At 36.9% G+C, this 22,095-nt stretch overlaps 1 protein-coding gene across 2 annotated transcripts in view; it reads left to right on the top strand.

Annotated features, from left to right (window-relative positions):
• Positions 1–22,095, top strand: part of LOC122522559 (autophagy-related protein 16-1) — a 374,631-nt gene that overhangs the window by 333,121 nt on the left and 19,415 nt on the right. For both annotated transcript variants that reach the window (XM_043643748.1, XM_043643749.1), the window contains one exon: positions 17,670–17,790. In XM_043643748.1, the coding sequence (XP_043499683.1) occupies positions 17,670–17,790 (121 nt within the window). The remainder of the gene's footprint in view (positions 1–17,669; positions 17,791–22,095) is intronic.

Consider the following 22,095-nt stretch of genomic DNA (forward strand, 5'->3'; position numbering starts at 1 on the left):
TACAGTATTACATATTTACTACGAATTTGATTAAAAACCTATATTTATAACAAGTGAATTAAACAAATGAGAAAATAACGTATAGGAAACGCTTGTATTTTAAAATCGTACATATTGGTATAGCAGGGTTTTTTTCATGTCTAACAATTGATCAGCTTTTGTTTTTAATTCTATTAAAATGTTTTTTAGTAAGTACCATAATCAATTTGATATCCATTAAAGTAATAGTAATACAAAGTACATTTGTTTAAAAATAACATATCTATTAATGTATCAATAAAAAATCATCACTGGTCGGAAACGTTAAAAAAATACATTAGAATATTAGACGTACCTTAAATAATTGTTAATTCATTGAAAACAGTGTATATTAATGCTTAGAAGCACGACGTACCGTCCTCCTCGAAATCTAACACTAAACTGACGCATTGTCCTCTAGGAGAGTCGGTTATAGTTTCTTTTATTTACGTTTACTTATATGGCTTCTCGAATATTATTTCTGTTATACATACATACGCAACGTTCGGAAAGTCATATAAACAACTTTTAATAAAAGTACTTTCACAGAGGACAATGACTCAGTCTAACAGAAGACTTCTAAGAGGACGGTACATAGATCGTATACTCCGAGCTTGTAAGTAACAAAAAAAGCTTCTATCGATTAATTAACAATTATTTTAATACTCTAATACCCCCTACTTGTATTTAAGATTTTTTGAACACATATGTATTGGTTTAAACATTACACACCTATTAACGTTCTTTGATGTTTTATTAGATGAAAATTTTACCCCACCACCTCGAAATCATCACTGCGCAAGAACATTAAAACAAATATACATTTATTAAAAAAAATATATAAAAATAATAAAAATACTAAAATCAGAACGTTATAATATTAAATTCTATTAATTAGGTGGATTATTTCTTTATATACACGCGTAACGTTCGGGAGGTCATATAAACAAATTTTAATAAAAGAATTTTTATAGAAGAGAAAGTGTTAGTCTCAAGGTGAATTTCGAGGAAGACGGTTGATAGAACATATACTCCGAGTTTTTAGACAACAATAGATACTTCTATCGATTAATTAATAATTATTTTAATACACTAATACCCCCTACTTGTATTTAAGATTTTTTAAACACATATGCATTGGTTTAAACATTACATACCTATTAACGTACTTTGAACATTAAATAAATTTTTTCTGATGTTTTATTAGATTAAAAGTTTACCCCACCACCTCGAAATCATCACTGCGCAAGAACATTAAAACAAATATACATTTATTAAAAAAAATACATACAAATAATAAAAATACTAAAATCAGAACGTTATAATATTAAATTCTATTAATTAGGTGGATTATTTCTTTTATATACACGCGTAACGTTCGGGAGGTCATATAAACAAATTTTAATAAAAGAATTTTTATAGAAGAAAAAGTGTTAGTCTCAAGGTGAATTTCGAGGAAGACGGTTGATAGAACATATACTCCGAGTTTTAGACAACAATAGACACTTCCATCGATTAATTAATAATTATTTTAATACACTAGTACCCCCTACTTGTATTTAAGATTTTTTAAACACATATGCATTGGTTTAAACATTACATACCTATTAACGTACTTTGAACATTAAATAAATTTTTTCTGATGTTTTATTAGATTAAAATTTTACCCCACCTCCTCGAAATCATCACTGCGCTAGAACATTAAAACAAATATACCTTTGTTAAAAAAAGTGCTAAATTCAGAACGTTATAATTTTAAATTTACTTTGTTACGAATATTATTTTTGTTATACATATGTAGCCATAGAGAAAAGTTATATAAACAATATTTAATAAAAAATACTGTTACAGATGACAACGTATCAGTCTAACGATAGATTTCGAAGAGGACGGTGCACCGAACGTATACTCAATGCATTTAGATGAAATAATACATTTTTCTTGATTAATTAATAACCATTTAAGGTACATCAAACACTCTAAAGTTATTTCGCATCTCCACTTTTGCTTCTATAAACTAACGCATCTCCCATTAAATATCGAACGATGTATCTCATACATATATACATATATTCACATACACACCATACCAACATTAGAACTTTCTATAATTTCGTTTAACTATCTATCAAACGTGAGTCGTGTTTTTATATCGTTTCATAAAATTGTATCGTTACCTTTGCTTACAAAATTTCTACACACTTTAAAAATATATATAAACCAATTATATTTGATAAAACGTACGAGAGAGAGAACAAAAAAAATTCATTTATTAATTAACAAATATAATATGATATTACTACGTAGAACGAGACAAACGTTGTTCGAGTTTCGACAAAAATAATCTTTTTACTTGCCATACGTATGCTTTTGTCGTGTCTCGACGAAATGAGAAGAACGTAAACGATTAATGGAGAGAGACCAGCTGGTCCTTTACTTTTGGTTAAAGGATAAGAGAGAAAAAGGAGAGAGACTGGTCCTTACCTTCTGGCAACCAGTTCGGAATTCGAAGGCAAACCGAGAGTAGCTTTTAAAGAAGCGGACTGGTTTCGGCGGACAAAAGCGGTTGTAGGTGACGTAAGAAGCCCAACATAACGGCACGCGGCCAGTCACGCTAACACTATTGACCCCCATTCGGTGGACCACCGAATCGTTCCACCAGCAATTTCTTTGAAGAACTCAAGGGAGCTTGCAACGGAATGCATTCCAAGCAACGTGGAAAGAGGCAGAAAGAAAGAGAGAGAGGGGAGGGGATTCTTGCTCGTAAAGGCCGTTCCGAAATGCAGAACAGTTATACTCGTAGCAACAACGTACGTGTGTTTGCCCACGATCGGTCTTCACCAATACAAACGTACTTTTACTTATCTTTCTTTTCTCGAAACGTAGGTTTATATATATATATGTATATACGTATGTATGTGTGTACATATAATACGCGTGCTCACGACTCTGCTCGTTCGTGACGCAAAATTTTTCCACCCTCTTGCTCCTTTTCTTTACCTTCTCTTCCTCTCTCTCTCTCTCTCCCTCTTTCTTTTTCTGTCCTTCTTTCTCTCGCTTTCTATTAGTTTCTCGTCTATTCCGTCTTCTTCCAACACACCTTCCTTTAACGTGTCTTCGATCGGAAACGTTTTGCACCTTGCACGGTTTCAAACCCAGAAAGAAAGAGAGAAAGAGAGAGAGAGAGTGAGAGAAGGTGTTTTCTATCAAAGAAACTGCCTCACCCGGGCGTTAGCATGTTTCTATATAACGCGAACTACAGTTCGCCTCGAATATCGTTTTGTATATAAACGTTAGACGTCGAAGGAGAGAATATTGGAATATTGCCTACCCTATCCTATTCCCTATTCCCTACCAGTTCTTACCCTTTACCTGCTCCTTCTGTTACTTTATCTACCAACCGTTTGATTACAGTTGATTTTAATTGAAAACTGCAAGAGTTGAGATAGCAATTCTCGTAATCATCAAGATTGTTATCAACTCGGATGTTAAGAAAATGATATTTATCGTGGATTATATTTAGGTACGTCAGTGCGATATAATAAAAACTCGATAATTATTATTATTTTTGTTATTCTATCAAATGAAAAATATTAACCAATGATCAATCCCTTTAGAGATGACGCGAATTTAAATTTAACGACTCCCATCGTACGTACACTCTATTCTAATTAACGTTCATACAACCACCACCCAACCCGTCAGTTAAAAATACGAGGTTACTTGGGTTCCAGCGGCCGGCACGAAGCTATTTTTCCGTTACCACTAAACTTACAGAATCGACCGAGTCCCCTAACTCCCACCCCATGAATGCAAAATTACCGTATGTACAGTCGGTGCCGTTAAAACTACTCCGAAGCCAATTTCCACCTACGTCGTTCTCAACGTACGCGTTCATACAACTAACCTCCCTTTCGTTGAATAATTTTCACCTACGTGTTACATACATAAATACGTACCTATGTGAATACGTACACGCGTACGAACGTAATAACGAATAGAGTACTCAGGTGGCTGATATCACCGTCAAATTAATCGTCCCATTGTTCGTCCGAGAATCCTTCGATAACTTCGTCGGGCCTAATTAATCGATACTAATGAGAGAAAGAGAAAGAGAAAAAAAATTGAAATAATGAATAATAATAGACTCTTAACACACCGTATTCTTATTATCAATCCACGTGATCGCGTTTGTTACAACTTTTCCCATACTAAAAATAAAAAAAAAAAAGAATAGAAATAAAAAAAAGGAAAAAAAAAAATCGTAGGAGGTAACGATAAATGTTGAGAATAAAAGTTAGAATCTTATAATATAATATAACAAATGTTAAAGATATAATCCAACGAAATAGATCACGTTAATATCATAGATCGTAGATCTGATCCATGTAAGATCTAGGAAAGAATTTCGATATAAAGCGGAAAAGGACGTAGAAACTGCGGATGTTTGATAGTTTACGTTGTTGGTTTCTCGTTTGAAAGAAAATGGTTCGCATCTCTGTAAATTTTCTCTCTCTCTCTCTCTCTCTCTTTCTGTTTGGATAGGTGTGCGAGTGCAGCACACGATCATGCGATCCACGAATGAATTTGCATTAAGGTCGGATCGTAGCACTTCCACATCGTATCGCCGTTGCCGCGAAGCTTCTGCTTTTCCGCATTACCCACGTTTTTCCTCGACGGCGATCACGCCCCTGGCATGTGGTTTCCGCACTCCATCTACTTCTCAACGACCTCACCGAGCAACGATGATACGACAAGAAGAAGGTGAATCGGGCCACGAAAGAATTCCGATTCTCTGGAATTTCAATTATGTCGACCCTATATGTGTATCGACGAGAACTTCAGCCACGAAACTTCAGAAGTTCGCTTGCGAATCTCTCTTTCTCTCTCTCTCTCTCTCGCGTGTGACCCCGTCTTTTTCCTACTTTTTCATAATCCTCTTTTTGGTATCGACGAATTTTACATTTCTCCACGGAGAAAGTAAAGACCAATCCAACGCCGATCTTTCTTTCATTTTTTTTTGAAACATAGCTAATTTCAAAGTTGTAATATTTACCGTTGCTTGTTCTCTAAAATAATTCTACGAAAAGAGAATGATGTACTAAAAATAAAAAAATTATACTCTTTGCTGGTGACACGTGGCTTGTTTTTTTTTTCTTTTTTTCTTTTTTTAAAAAAAACATACGAGTAATGATCGTAGGTGTAGAGAAGAATGTCATTGTCCTATCAACGAACGAACTCGAACTCTTCTTTTTCTCTCTCTCTCTCTCTCGTTGAAACACGTCAAGTAAAATTTATTATACTCGTAATCGTAGATCGCACGACAACGATTCACGCACGCTCGTCATCAACGTTACTTGGGATTTCGTCGCAACGAGAGAATAAAGCGTATGCGAAGCTTGCGTATCTCGTAGAGTTTTGTTGTCGTTGTTGTCATCGTCGTCAGCTCCGAAGAAGAAGAAGAAGAAGAAGAAGAAGAAGATGATGATGAGGACCATCAGCTTCGTCTATTTATACACACACCGACGACATAAATGATCTTCTGGATAAAACGGTAGAAGAGGGATGCGTCGCATAAAGTTGAACGATTAAAAGAGATTTATCGATGATGATTTATGTTCCTTGATAAGGGATTTCTTTTATAACGGATAAAATGAGATTGAGATTGAGATTGTGATCGAAAGAGAAAGAAAGAAATAAATAAAGAAAGAAAGAAATATGAAGAAGTTAAAACGTATCGCGTGTATTTAACTAAAATCGAACTATTTACACGCCATTCGCGTAACACGCGAAATTAAAGTTTTCCTATAGTATTGTTTGGTGTTAACTCGCGGTTAGAATTTCAACGTGAACAAAAGAAAAAATAAAACTTTGTTAAGTTTTAAGAAGTTTCCGATAGCAGCTTTACCACGAGCTGCCCGATATCGTACGATTATTTTTCTTTTCGCGAAAACTAAATGAATCCAACGCGAAAAAATAAAAAAAGGAAATGTATATATATAGAAGAAAAAAATAATAAAAAACACACGGAAGGAAGATATGAAAAGGAAAAAAGAAGAAGAAAGATTGAGAGGAGAGAAAAACCAAAGCCTGGGTGATTTACCTCTGCGACCGGTGGGTGGGTGGGGAGTGGGAGGGGGGTTGTAGGTATACCATTGCTTATCGATCGAACGTTAATTGTCCTTTTTAAACTCACGCGACGTACGACACATTACACATAACATTTGTTTTACCAATCTACCTCGAGCTAACAAACTCGCTCCCTCGCTCTGTATATTTACTTCTTTCCTTTTTTTTTTTTTTTTATTTTAATTTTCAAAGAAAAGTATAACGCGTTTTCTCTTAACGAAATGAACAATTTTAAGGAAAATGGCGTGCAATCGAGAACGAAAGCGTTAGTTTCTCACACTTTTGGAGTTGGTTGCTGGAAAAGGCGAGGGTCGAATTCGCGAACACCTCGAGTATTCTCATCTAATTAGAATCTCTGGTGGTTTGTTTCGTATTTTAGTGGAACTAGCTGGAATCAACGAATTTTCTCGAAAATTAGTAAGGAAAAATTAAAAGGATAACAGAAAGAGAGAGAGAGAGAAGGAATGAAAGAGTGACTGAGAAAGAGAGATATCTCGTTTAACTTACGCGTGGTACGTGTGCGGTACCGATAAGAAGAGGATCGTTCCGGGTATCATCGTCGTCGTATAAGCCTGCAAGTAACGTAGTGTACGAACATGCTCTCTCGAGAAGGATTGCGCGCGCGTGCACGACGCACCGCTGCGAGTACGATGATAAAGGAAGAGAAGAATCGGAAGGAGGAAGAAGAAGAAGAAGAAGAAGAAGAAGAAGGATGATGATCGTAGAACGTTACCTGTGCGAACGAACGAACGAACGAAGCCAGCGAACGAACGAACGAACGAACGAATACGCGCGCGTACACACACAACACGTGTGCGTGTCGAGTCGGAAACAAACTAAAGAAGTAGGAAGGTGGTATCGCGGGAGGCAAGTAGGATAAACAGAGAGAGAGAGAGAGAGAGAAAGAATAGAAAAAGGACGAAACACTCGCAGCTACTAGCAGCCGACTAGTTACACGTATGAAATAATCTATTATCTGGAAGGGGAGTTATCTGGTGCGGGCATTGAATCGCCAAGGCCGTAGAAGAGTGCCTTCGAAGAAAGAGAGCGCAGTTCTGAGCGGTTCCGAGCAAGACGAAGCGAACTCCGACGGTCAACGAACTCCTTTAGCGATGTCGACGGAAAGAGAAAGAGAATGAACGGGAGGAGGAGGTGGTGGTGGTGGTGGAGGGAGGGTGGGAGGAAGAGGATCGTACACGTATGTATGTATCTACATTGTACATACGTACATACTCGGTTAAGTACGTAGAGCAGTCGGCCTACCGTTCGTCCGTGAGTTAACCATTCCGTTCTCCATGCGTTCCTCCGACTGCGGAACAAACTTCAAGAAATGTATTTTATCTTTCGTACTTTTCGAAATGGGAACCCGTTCGAACACAGTCATGTGATTCTTCACAATTATGTATTTATATTATATATATATATTCACCCTTTCGATTATTTACTATTTCCTTTTACAATTGTATAGTGATCGTAAAGCATCGTTTTAGAATTTTTCTTTTAGATTGAATATATGCTGGATAATATTACTACTACTGTGTACCTTATTCATCATAATTAGTGTACGATATCATGGACAAAATGATGTCATATATTATGTACTACTAGGTAATTTAAATACCTCGATAAAACACAACTCGTTGCAACATTTCAAACACGCATAATCGGAATAAAGGGAGTCCCGTTTAGATCTTGTTTCGTTTTTTAATTTTTCTTTTTTTCTTTTTCTTTTTCTTTTTTTCTCTAAATTCTCCCCTAGTTCTTTGCCACGTCGAAAGGTTTGATAATTAAATACGAATACAGAGCGACCGATTAGGTCTTAAAGACGTTAATTGAATATCGATTCGAGTTATTCTTACAGCACCGTTCATTTTCCTCGTCTTTAGAACGTTTTCTTTCCTTTTTCTATTTCTTTCTCTCTTTCTTTCTTTCTATCGTTCTCTCCGTCTGATTCTTCCTTTCTCCTTAGTACGATCCGTACAATGCTTGCCAGACGCCACGTTGTAAAACGCAAGGCGCCAGAGAATTAACCTCCCCCTTCTTCCTCTTCCTCCTTATTTATCGCTGGAATTCTTAGCTTCCTTGGATATCTTCTTTTCGTTGTGACTTATTCATTATGTTAAATCGGCAAACGACATACGTTCAAGCTTCCTTCTCTCTCGTTTCCCTTTTACATTAGCAACAAGGTCGCTATCACGAATATATATATATATATATATAGAATCGAAATGAAAATGTTCAAAAATTACGTAGAAATAAAATTATTCCAAAACTATAATTAAAATTTAAAAAGATCCTCCTCTCCCACCCCACCGCAACCCCTTACGCGCTCGGAACAAATTAAAATAATACTTATGAAATGCGAGCGTTTATTTTCGTTATTTTATCAAAAAGAAAAAAATATAAAAAAAAAAAGCGGAGAAAAAGAAAACCCAAACTCAACGAGCGAGCCCTCCGCAAGTATAATTAAAATAAATTCATTAATACATACGTTACATTATCCATTTCTCTCGTATTCACTAATAATATTTATGCTCGTATGAGTGAATGATAAAAAATAGTTGAGATTTTGTGGAAACAGCATATACTGGCGGTAGACGAAAACTCGGGGAAAAAACTTGGCGTAGATGGGAAACGATAATGGAAAAATAAGTGAGAATAAATTAAAAAAGAAATTATACGGGGGTATACTACACCGATCGTTCCTCGGAACGAACTGTTTCGAGATACTTATTGGTGTTGGTCCGTTCGTGTGAGTACTTTGGCCGTGAGGTATAATAAAACTCGCTCGCATACATATCGTACGGGATAAATATTTGTGCCGTAACAAACGTAACAAGCTTGTTTTATCGTGGTATCTTGGATGCACGCAGTGCTATTATGCGAACATAATTGCTATGCTTGCGTAATGTAGGAGTTAATCTTACGTAAGTCCAAACCGTTTTCTCTTTTTCTCTCTCTCTCTCTCTTTCTCTCTCTCTTCTTTCTACCACCTGTAAAATCTCGTAGAATAAATCATTCTCGCGTCGCGCATAGAATAATGCGATGTTGATTTAGGTTCAAACACGACCCGTAACCCGAAGCAATTGCCGGAGGCGTCCATGAATATTTAGTTGTTACGTTTGACCAGAAATACAACACACGAAAATGGGATTGTTCTGGAGAGAATGCAAAAGTGAAATGCAACGTTAACGAGGCAGTCGCGCGTTGGTTCGCCCAACGTTCGAACGTCAAAATCTTCGATTATGGGAAAATTCATCCGTGTTATTTCATCCGCTTTTTTTAACAAACAGAACATTTCCGTGGCAAGCCACCGGTAACAACAATGAACTTCGTGATAATATGATTAATTATACGCAAAGGTGCCAAAGGGATTTTTTCTCTTTTTTTTTCTCTTTTTTTTCTTTTTTTTTTCCTTTTTGTTATCTTTCAAGCGAATTAATTCAAGAGAAAGAAACACACGAGCGGAAATCCTCGTGCGTGTGCATTTGTGGGTAGATGCATCTGTATAAACACGAACTAGATGAGAGAAACGAGCACGAGTTCAGATCGTGTGTGTTTCTATGTATGTGTGTGTGTTTGTGTGTGTATATGTAGCCACAGCCCCGAGCATTGGCGAGAGCGAAGTGAGAATCGCAGTGCGATGAAAAGAGAGGACGTAGAGAGAAAGCGTAAGCGCGTTTCTGTGTGTGTTTGTATGTGTGTGTGTGTGCGCGCGCGAAAAAAGGGGAACCTCGAAAGAAAGGGAAAGAGAGAAAGAGGAAATGGCCTTTTCCGCCTTCTCGACGTTGCAGCCTTGAAAATATAGGTTGACTAGGCTCCGAGTAAAGGAGTTGAAGGAGGCGAGTGGTTGAATACTTGGGTCGCGCCCAAGTATTCTTCGATAAAAGCCTCCGAAGTAGCTTTGTGTTACAAACCAACCCTTCTGTAAAAACTTCTCCTTTCGGTGCAGGTACCTACGTAATACTTTTTGCATATTTCGTACACGTGCCATCGATGATTCGACGTTGTCATTAATTCTCGATAAAAAAAAAACAAAAAAAAAATAGAAAGAGAGACAGAGACTTTGGTGAGACTTAATCCTCACTTGTCATTTCTCTTCGTCATCGTTGTTATCCTATACGAATCGTAGAATTGCAAATAAACATTTTACACGGTGATAAATGAATAACGAGCTTTCGTCATCTTGCCCGAAATTAACTTCTTCCATAACTTAATGAATTTCTCTGTCCGAATGACAGAATAATAATACCAGAAAATTCGAGACGAGCATGGGGAATCGTAAATGGTAAATTGATCGGTTAATAAGAAAAATGAGAAGAAAGTGAGCGGTCACCGTTTCTTCTTTTATTGGATTCACATGATAGGACCATACTAGATCTAATAGGATGTTCGTTCAATGAAACGTATCTACTTAACGATCGTTCCGCTACCCCGAAGATCATAGATTTGCAATTAGAATGAACGCTCGACGGATTATGTGTAGCCGTTACAATTGACGTTTATATTCGGCTAAATGAAATTGAACTGTGAAGCTTAGCAAACATCGATGTATCGCGTGGTAATTGAAATTTCAACGTGAACCCCTTCTCGACGAGTTGCTTTCGTGCAGGTATTACGTCCATGACGAAAACTTCTCCCCCACCCCTCCCCCCCACTCTGAACTCAACGTATCGCAATTATCAGTTTAGAAAAAAGTACGAACGGTTAGACCATAAATCTCGACACACAAATGCCGCAATCAGTGACGATTTTTTTAACGACTCTCTCCGCTGTTACAATAATATTCGTTTAAATATTAATTTTGTTTAATCGCGATCAATTGAATTATTCCACCTGTCGTGCGACTCATATATTTCTCGTCAAATTATTGCCTCTCGTGGTACGAACGTAACGATAAATTCGTTTGTAATGAGCCACCGGGAACGAATGTTCGAATTATTATCGCAAAATCCGTAATATCGGATAAAGTTATGATACCAATCGACGGATATTTTTCATCGTTCGTTTATCTACCGTTCATTGGAACGAACGAACAAACTCAAAAGTCTATGAATCCCGCATGCGTACTAAAAACGTATATACCAATTGAATTTGGAGTTTCGTCGTCGAAGATCCTTTGAAAAATCCTCCGGACTACGGTTGTTCGTCCTGTATCGGTCAAACATCCCGTTAGTGTCCCAAAAATAAAAGTAAAATTAAGATTACTCGCGGGAAGAAGATCGTTGATCATATACCAGTTTTAAAAGTACGTTAATTAACTTCCCAGAAAAATTCGCTAAGTCTCTTAGTATTAATCACGGTAAAGTGTATTAATTTCTTCAACGATCTTAAATTAGTTACGGTAGTTTAGCTCACGGATATATAATCATAATAAATTTCATTGCTAAATGTCAAGACGGTACGGATTCGCGACGTTCGTGATGGTGGTGGTGGTGGTGGTGGCGGTGGCGGTGCTCACCGATTCTCTCTCTCTCTCTCTCTCAACTTTTTTCTTTCCCTCTTTCTACCATCTTGCCAATGGAAGAAACGATCTCTCCTATCGTCGTAAAACAAGCAAACGTCTTTGTCAATCGGACGTAATTATAAATCGTCGTCCCGAAGCCGCGTCCAGCAGCAGCAGCAGCAACAGCAACAGCAACTGCAACAGCAGCTGCGGGCGAATGCACTCACTCGATCGTTGTGTTCCGCTTCAGGGAAAACGGTTGCGATTGCGGTCTACGCTAACGAAGTGGCAGTGAAAAACGATGAGAACGTTTATATAGGCGAACCTTTGGTTCGCGTGCAGGTACACGTACACGTTGTACTGTCTGCAAACACAGGGCATATATGTTCCTCGTGTCCTACGATGCGAAACGTTTTCCGCGAAGGTATCGGTAAACGATTGACGATGCCGAGCCAACGACACCCCATTTGCTTACGTCCTCCCACTACCTTTCTAGCTAATACTTTTCTACCTCCCCCTCACCCCCACCCCACACCGTAGACCGCCATAGCAGCTACCTCCTATGTCACCGCAAAGATTAGTTTCTACTGTGTGTAATATCCTATAGCTCTTTTATTTTTCAAAGAAAAAGAATAAGAAAATACACACAATAAAGAAAAGATTAATGTTAAACGATATATTTTCGTAGAAACTTTACCAACTCGTTTAAATATACCGTGTCTGAAACAATTATTTAATATTTTTTTTTTTTTCTTGTGAAGAAAAAGAAGATGAAAATAGAAGATCTTGTTGAAATATTTGAATTATTATATCAGTGTAATATGATTTATATTTTAATAATTATGAATAATCTAATTATTTCGTTTCGCTATTATTTAAAAACTGTATGTATTATTTTTTTTTCATTATTTCGTTTTGATTCAGACGAAAAATGGAATTTGATCTTAATCATCGTTCACCAACTGACCGCTCGTAAATTTATTTTTACAGCTTGCGTAACGTAACAACCTTTTTTCTCAAATAAAAATTCTGAATAAACATTCTATGTCAAACTAAATTAATATTTAAAATGAAAAAAGAAACGTATTTTATATGGAAAAACTTATAAAACAGCGTGGTCGTTATATAATAATGTTTGTTGAAAAGTCGCGTATGCGCTAATTTTTGACATGACATTAATTGACTTTTTTTATTATTATTATTTACCCTTTACAATGTTGCTTACAAAATGTTAGAAAAAATTGCCCTTAGAACTGAAAGAAATGCTACAACGTTGATATAAACGAATAAAGAAGGATGACAGAGTTATTCGCAAAGAGAATTGAGATTTTCTTTTTCATCTTTAAAATCATCCGAGTATTACGGTATAAAAAAAAAAAAAAACAAAAAAAAAAAAACAGGAACGATAAAGAATCCTGTCAATAGAATTCTTTCTTATTCCCGCTTATTCGCGTAATACGTCGTCTGCTTTAAGAAGCAAAAGCACCTTGGTACGGAGCTTTCTTTCAGTTTTGTTTAAAAGTAAAGTGTGGATAAACGATTTAAGTTTTTCTACTTTATCTTTATTTCCTTCTTTTACTTTTGTTTTCCCTTTGTCTCTCATCCGTTTTATAGTCGTCCTCGTCCTCGTCCTCGTCCTCGTCGTCGTGGTGCTTTTCGGTGGAGAGTCTCTTGCACTCGTATACCGTAGTCTTTAAAAAAAACTTAGCGAAACACGGTGAGTAATAAAACGTAGGTCGCTAGTTGTTTTCCAGGAAGGTTACCGGCTCCTCTCCTTCGTGCTTTTTACCGTCTTTAATTGAACCTCCGTACAACTTGAAGGATCTCGTCCATATTCCCTTTCCCTTTTCCCTTCCCCCTACCCCCTCTTGTCCCCACCCCATTATTCTCTATCTCTGGAGAACCGCGTTCTCGCGGTGAAGAAGCAAAGCTCGGAACGTACGCACTATTCACTCTCTCTCTCTCTCTCTCTCTTTCTCTCTCGATGGGGCATCGTAGGACCCAAACGAAGGAGTTTATGATTTTATTGCGAGCGCAAGACGGCCCTGGACGAGAAGAAGAGAGCCAGGTTCCTCGTAAAAAGGACGATATCAGCCACGTATTCCGTAAAACCTTGCTCCGTATCTTCCCAGGATGATGACTCTCACCGCGTAGATGCGAAATAAAATGACGGTGTTGCATCGTCCTACGACCGCTATATAATATTCTCTCTTTTACCTACGCGGAGAGGATAAAAAAGAGAATATAAAGAAACTGGAAGGAAAAAACAAAATGAAGAAAAAAAAAAAATATATACAAGGAGTGCTGGTGTTGCTGCTGCTGCTGGTGCTACTGCAAATTTATCGCGTATTAAACAACAAAATATGTCTTCCCTGTCGGTTACTATATTAACGTTGTGAGATAGTTTGATAATATTCGTCGATAACATTTTTTTTTCCCCATACGCAGGTTTTTATCTTTTTTCTTTTATTTTTATTTCTTTTTTTAGATATCTCCTCGACAACAACGTCTCATTTTTATCAGGATCAATTATATCTTTGGATGTATTATAATATTAGGTTGTCCCATGAGTTCTTTCCGCGTCACCCTATGTATGATTTCGAGCTACAATTTTGAAAATAGGGCATAATGAGGCTTCCTGAGAGATGGATGAATGTAATAGAGTAGAACGGGTTCGTACATAACACAATAAATCAACCTGAAACAACAAATATCGTCTATTGATGTCGCATTAACAATAAAAAATTAGGAAAAAAGGAACTTATGGGACAACCTAATATATATATTATAAGATACGATTCCGAATTCGCGTTTATCCTACGATTTCGATTCTATTCGAATTGATTAATGGTTATTCACGACGTCCATAGAGAGAGAGTTAAGGAAAATTTCTAGAGTAAAACTCAATGAAAAGTTCGACACCGATATAAAAATCCCAACTTTCTTTTCGCTGGTAGAAAAATAAAAAAAAAAAAAAAAGAAGAAGGAAACACGAGAAAAAGAGAGAGAGAGAGAGATAATGGAGGAGAAGGGTGGGAGGGGAAAGAGGGGTCGATTGAAAAAGCGAGTGTACCCGGCCGTTTAACGTACGCTGTTAAAAATGGATTCACCCTCGTACTTTCCACCAACTTCTCGAGACATTAGATTATGGCACGTACCCTTAGAGTTCCCGCAACCCCTCTATCTTTTCTTCCCCTTATTCCGCTTTTCTTTTTTTTTTCTATGTAAGAAGGAAAGAAAAGTTTTTTCACGATGGTGGTGGAAGCCAACCGTTCGTTCGTTCCTTCCTTCCTTCCTTCGTTCTTTCGTTCGTTCGTTCGTTCCACCCTCTCGTTTTCTCCTTCCCCCTCCTCTTTATCTGTGTTTCTTTCACGGTAAAGCCTTTCCGGCTAAACTTCCGGACCATTAATTTACATTAGGACATTTTTCACGAGCGCTAGTGCTCGACTAAGCTCCTCGTGCACCTTCAAATTGGCGGTCGGTCTTCTTTTTAACACGGTTCTCTCATACACGAAAGTACTCTCGAGTCGTTCCGTGCTCTACTACTCCTTTTCCTCCTCTCTCCCTCTCTCTCTCTCTCTCTCTCTCCTCCCCCTGAAATCCTTCCACACTTTTATCACTCTACTACTGCTGCTTTTCTCTTGTCGGCCTCGCGCTTGAACTTCTCGTTTATTAAACGACCACGACGACGAGCTTAGAAAAATGAGGTTCGAAACGTTAAGACTAGGTGTATATGTATTTCAAATCGGATCGGAATTTCATTAGTTCAAAGTTCGATCATTTTGTTATCGTCGTCTTAAATCATCACACTTATCATCGGTTTTATCGAAAAATTGATCGACTCGTTTCATTAGTATAATTAAAAAATTGGGCCGTTGGACTTGACTGGACCGGGACTCGAACCCGGATTTTCCGTTTTCCGGGCGACTGCTCTTTAACCATTGAGCTATCCAGGACCCACCGTCCAATCTCCTCACGAATGCCTATTTAAGTGTTTGGCTTGGAAACGCTCGTATCTCACATTTATATGCTCGTGTTTATGCATTCAATGTTTTCAATGTTAAGACACTCTTTCTAAGTGTTATAAGAGAGAAAATCTCATTATATATTCTCAAATAAAATATACACTTTCTATATGCACGCTTATATATAAACATTCTTAAATTGTTGTTGCATTTATCTTACGTATTTTTGTCATCGATATTATTTATTAACTCGTAAAGTGGTAGTGGATATTAATACCAATGACGTTGCTGGTAAACGTTTCCCTGTCTTCTTCTTGTTACCAACTGACGTGACGGTGAAAATAAATGAAAAGGATTGAATGAAGAGACGAGTAAAGAAAATATAAGAGAGGCGAGAGATTCTAAAGAAAGAAACAAAGGTTTACGGACAAATTTCGCGCGTATTAAATGTTTACCGTTCGCGTATGCATGCCGCCGTCGTGCTGCGAGCGACGTTTATTACACGCGTGTCATCGTACGTGCTATTAAAACGAGAATGAAAGAGGAGGAGTGGGGATAATACCACGATGCATATATCAGAGACGACGTTGAACGCCGCTGTCCGATATCATGCATGCTCGTCGCAACGACGATTCGATATGTCATCGAGATATCGATCGATATCGTAAACCGTTCTTCCATGTTTATGAGATCGTTCATATGTCGAAGCGCAGAGAGATATATAAATGCATACGTATTTACTTACAAAAACACAAGCATAAAGACATAAACAAACAAAACGTGTATAAACGCACGTGTATACGTTTTACGTTCATCTATGCAAACTTATATATATATATATATATATACAGGGTTTATCCGAACGAGTGTAACAATCTGATGGGAAGTGATTCAATACGTATTTTTAAAAATGAGTTGAAAAAAGTAATAAAATATTTTTTTTTGTTTCACTGAAAGCTTCTCCCTTATGAGAAAATTATGATTGCAAATTCTAGATTTAAAGAATTTTTGCTAGTGTCAGATTTACGATAGCCATGAAAGGAACCGTGCGAAAATGAATCTCTGCTCTCTGTTTTTACTGGAACCATTTAAAAACCAGAGTTTACATTATTCGGTTGCTGCTGTTCCATCAAAAGTTAGCAATAGAGACTGATAGAGACAATCTAAACATAGGAGAAAGAAGTTGCGCATGGTTAAAAGCAAAACGTAAACATCACGGAGTGAACAATGAATACGAAAGCGTAAGCAAAAATAAAATCTTTTTAGCTGACAAGTAATTGGAGAGATAAATTCGGTGTACGCGTATTTCACAAATTCGCAACACGAAACACGAATAAATTACATACACGCGTAAGTTGTTAAACGAGAGAAGAGACCAACAAAAAATATATATATAATCGTAAAATTAAGTGAACAATTAATTAGATTGATAAAAGAAAACAAAAATAAGTAAATGAAGTAATTTCAATGTTTCCTTTATAAATGATAAAATCTTCCGATATCGGGGTCATTGAATTCACACCGAAGGAAAGAAAGAAAGTTGAAAAAGAAGGTTCTCTCGTTTGCCGCGCAAGAAGAATAACGTTCTAACGTTCCTTTATAAAAGCTGGTCTGCTTGCGAGTCGCACGGTCCACGTTCATTTCCCATTTCAAACACGTCGATACTTGCAACCGAGTTGAAGTCGATGGTAGAAAAGGGGAAAACCAACTTATGAAAGACCGTGCACGAACTAACGAGTCGCTTTCAAAAGTTTAAAGAAAGACTTCAAATACAAAGCGTCGGCTAGCAGAGTTCTTCTTCGAGAGCACCAGCGACTACTTCATATCGACCGTATAATCGGTCTCTTTCTGTTTCTTCGTTGGTCGGTCATCGATGCCACACCTTTCTTTCAAATTGTTTCTTCAAACGATAAAAGGAACTTTGTTCTGTTCGTGAAATAAATTGTCTCGTCTCGTCTCGTCTCGTTTCGTTTCGTTTCGTTTCATGGGACAAATAGAAATGAGTCATTTGATGTCACCTGTACACCTAGGATTATTTTATTTCCAATATTATTTCGCGTTAATCTCGTTGTTTCATTCGATAAAAAATGCTTTTATCATTTCTGTTTCAGCACACGCTTACGGGCCATTGCGGTAAGGTGATGGCGGCTAAGTTTCTTGGCGAGCCCTCAAAAGTAGTTTCGGGCAGTCACGATCGCACTCTCAAAATCTGGGATTTACGTAACAAGGCGTGTAAGTTGAATAAATCCTATACGCTATGATTGTATGTGTGTGTGTTTTTATCTATTATATTATTTCATAATAATTAATCTATTCAAAATCTATGAACGCGAAAAACGTTTAACTCTTAATTTCAACTACTAAATCCTACGATTTAAAACAAGTAATCCGATTTCCGTTAGACAATTCGATACGGTACGAATAATCTTCTATCAAAGAGTTATTAATAATCCGTTTTAAGGCAAACATTTGAAATATTTCTCGACAAAAAAAATTTCATTTTCTCGAATAAACATACGAAAAATATTATTATTTACCACGTAGTAAAAAGAATTTATCGAGAATTCGATATTGATATCTTATACGTAAAATTGTTTCGACTAACTTATACTATACCATCTTATTTATTTCCATAGATGAAAATGAAATATATTTTGTAAAAAAATCTTATCTCGTTCAAATGTTCGTAAAAACTGGCATATTAAAAAAAATGACAAACAAACTACTAAAGGAATATTAATTAAAATGTGAAATATAACGAGTATAAGGTTATCAAATATGCACATACGATGTATATCATTTACGAGCGTGGACACTTTAACGACGAAGATCGAATAAAAATCACTTCATCTTGATATTTTTCATCCAACGTCGACCTTTATATATATATATTTTTTTTAATCCTCGTATGTTAATAAACTCGATAAGATTAAAATACGCGAAAATACGGATTTTTTTTGCGAACCGTCAAACCTTATATCTTACTCGTTTTCTTTTTCTTTATTTTTCTTTTTACTCCTTCCTTTACTTCATATTAAGATCTCTTACCGGTTTCCTTTCGCATCTCAAAGGCTAATTTTTTTTATCCGTCGATCCATTTTTTAACGGGTGTATCCTCATCGCGATAAAAAAATGAATTGACAATTTCCCACGGTGTCGTTGAAAAGCTACGACGTATTCTCCTTCTGTTTTCCTCATTCTTCGCGAAAAAAGAAAAAAAGAAAAAACAATGGTCGATCCCGTACTAAATTGAAAATCAATTCAAAGATAGCATCTCGTAGGTAGGATGCTTTAGCTTGTAATTCATTTTTATTTTCCACTATATGTAAATAAATTCGATGATAGGGTGAATATGCTTTAAATTTTTCCAATTAAAAACGAGATATAAATATATCCACGTTATATATTTATATTTGTAGACACGTATATAAATATATATATATATGTAGATTATACTTCATTAGTTTCCATCTTTCTCACGTGAAATTTGTTCTCACGGTCGTTTAATATCAAATCTTTATGGATGAAATTTAACGATATTAATAGAGTAAGAACTAAGTACATTGTGGATAATATTCCAAAATGCAGACGCGAAAGTATCGCGACTTATCTCTTTTCTCTCTGACAACACGGTACGTAATGAAAATGAAGAGGAACGAAGTTGGCACGATCTTTCTCGCAGAAATTATTCTTTTCAACAAGTGGTTCGCGATAACGAATTACAGCAAAAAGAATACTATCGCGTATATATATATATATATATAAATAATAGGTACACATATATATATATATATTTATATATGTATAAGAACTTATATTTTTCTTTCGGATGCGAGGCATACTGAGAGAGTAGATTTTATCTCGAAGAAGGAAAAAGACATTAAGAATGGGAGAAAAACACAAGTGCTGATGGCAAAGAGAAAAGGAAATGAATTATACTATTTGTATTATCCTAGACCGAGAGTCATTGTTTTCGCGATAGAAAAAAAAAGAAAGGAAATATAAATAAAACACGTGATAAATCAAATCGGTAGAAATTACGCAATTGAGATTTGTAAATTGACAGAGGCTGGGGTAAGGGAGGGGAGAGAAGAGGAGAGAGTTCATATACTAATCTCGTTAAATGGATATCATCTTTTTCGAAGGATACCTTTGGTGATATCGATTTAAGCTAAGGTAAACAGGTTACTGCTGAAACTTCGATCAGTCGCGTTGAAGATATTATTGACAAAGGATTGGTAACTGCAGGAGGACGATATCGGCAACGGACGACCGGCAAAACTACGCTTCAGAAGGATAGCCTCGGGGTCCTGATCCGAAATTACATCTGACTCGACTGCCACGTTCGCACCGTCAAAGTTGCACACATCACTAGAAATTAATTCTGTTAGCCGAGGTATCTCGAGTGATCGATTATGCGTCGAATCGATTAGACTTTTTGACGATATTACGTACATTTTATAAATGACACGTTGATTTTTACGATAACGGAGATTATTAAAAATGACATATTAAAGTATGATCAAATGAATGATTGAAGGGAGCCAGGAACTGGGCCGGGAAGCGGGGTGAAAATAAAAAAGAGAATTGTTTACGTCAGAGAAGAATACCTGTCATGATTAATTAATGCTAAATGTTGCATTGTTACGATCGAATTGGAATAATTTCGAATTGGAGAATCGAACGTCATTAAAACTTGTTTCAAGCGTTCCCCGTATCCCCGTCATTAATTTTTCCTGGTTTTGCGTCATATGATTATAATTTTTCATTTAATTGACAATACTACCTAGGATGCAAATTGCAAACAGGGTATTTGTTAGTTGCAGTAGTCGTGATTATTGCGGGCAATGAGAGAAACATCGGCAGGAATTTGGAACATTCAGAAGTTAAAGCACCAGTCACCGAAAGCTAGCTAGCTAGCCAGTAGCGTAAACAAATCGTTGAGAAATACAATAGATGTCAAAAAGTTACATGATTGATACGAAAACTTGTCAAGCTCGATTATTCATACGAATCGTAACGGTTTATTGCACGTAATTAGTTCGCGTATTAAATCTCAATGAATAATTAAAAATAAACAGGTATATATATCGGAGATAGTGAAATTTTTGCAATCACGATGAAATCCGATCGAACGAGAAATTTTAAATGTTATGCCAACGAGATTTAAGAACGATTGCAAGATTTGTTCTCGACAAATAAACTCTGACAAAAACTGATCGCAACACTAATTTTATTCTCTTACTCTCCTTTATATCGTACCGATAAAATATCTCTTCGATAATTCTTATCAATGACATCGTTGCACTCTCGACGGTCTTGCAAGTCTCGCACGATCGATATTTCCCCTTTTCTCTCGTTCGCCATTCAAATAATACGGTCCCCTTAAAACCTTTCACTTTTAGTGTCGTTTGGAAAATTTTCCGTACCAACCCAAAAGAAGTTTCAGTGGTAAAAATTCACGGTACTGTTGAGAAAAACAGTGAACGTAGCACTATCGAGAGGGTGGAATAAAGGAGGAAGAAATAAAAAGAGAGAGAGAGAGAGAGAGAAGGCGAAATAGATGGGTGGTGAGCAAGGAATGGTGGTGGTGGTGGTGGTGGTCGTAGTGGTGGTCGTGGTGGTATGGTGGTAAGGGGAGAAAGAGACAGAAGTACAAAAGTTTCGTTGAAATAAATCTCCGAACGCAAGGAACGGACAATGGGAGTGCGCCGTTGAAAGGGCGTTTAAGCGTGAATTATTGTTTAGCTTGCGAGCTTTAAGACAAAAAGGAAGCTTAAAGCGGATCGGGTCTTTTCTAACCGCTCTATTTTCAACCCTTCGACCTGTCCCGTGTAATTTGGAGAACGGCGTGGCACGCCTTCCCGGACGGAACCGTGCCACGCAGAGAGGAACGAGAAGCTCGATTAATTACCGACGCCACGTACGTCGGGAAGTCTGTTCCGTCGACCACAAAATACACGACGTAGATTTACGCGTGCCTCTCCTACCGTGTTAGCACATCGAGTGAGAAATTCTCAGCCCTACGTTGTTGTCTACCGTTTCGCAGCGTCGATATCACCTTTGATTTTAACTCAATTCTTTTCTGGAATAAGGAATAATTGGAATTTTTCTTGTTTTTTTTTTGTTCTTTTTTTTTTTTTTTACAAACGACGACAAACGGAGAGACAATACGTTTTGCTAGTAAGGTCTGTTCTTTCTTTTTGTTTGTCTCTCTTTGGAACTTAATAGATTACCTTGGAAAACTGACGATAACATTTAAGGAAAAAAGTCTCCTCCTCCTACCACCGGCAAATCCGACAGGTGTTACATTTAGAGAGCTACGACTTCTTCCCACGTTGGTATATATCCGTACCTCTTCTTCTGAAAATGCCGGAGACGTTTCTTACACGTTGCTAGACTACGTCTCGTGATATCTTGAGATGCCTGGGCTTAGATAGAAATTCATTTGGTCTGGTAATCTTATTCGTTTTGTCCCACCGTTTTGGTAATCCGTTTTGCACTTAACGTTCTTATTTGAAACTATGCAAGAATTAA

This window comes from Polistes fuscatus, unplaced genomic scaffold (genome assembly GCF_010416935.1).
Source record: "Polistes fuscatus isolate 324 unplaced genomic scaffold, CU_Pfus_HIC Scaffold5, whole genome shotgun sequence".
Taxonomy (NCBI): Eukaryota; Metazoa; Arthropoda; class Insecta; order Hymenoptera; family Vespidae; genus Polistes; species Polistes fuscatus.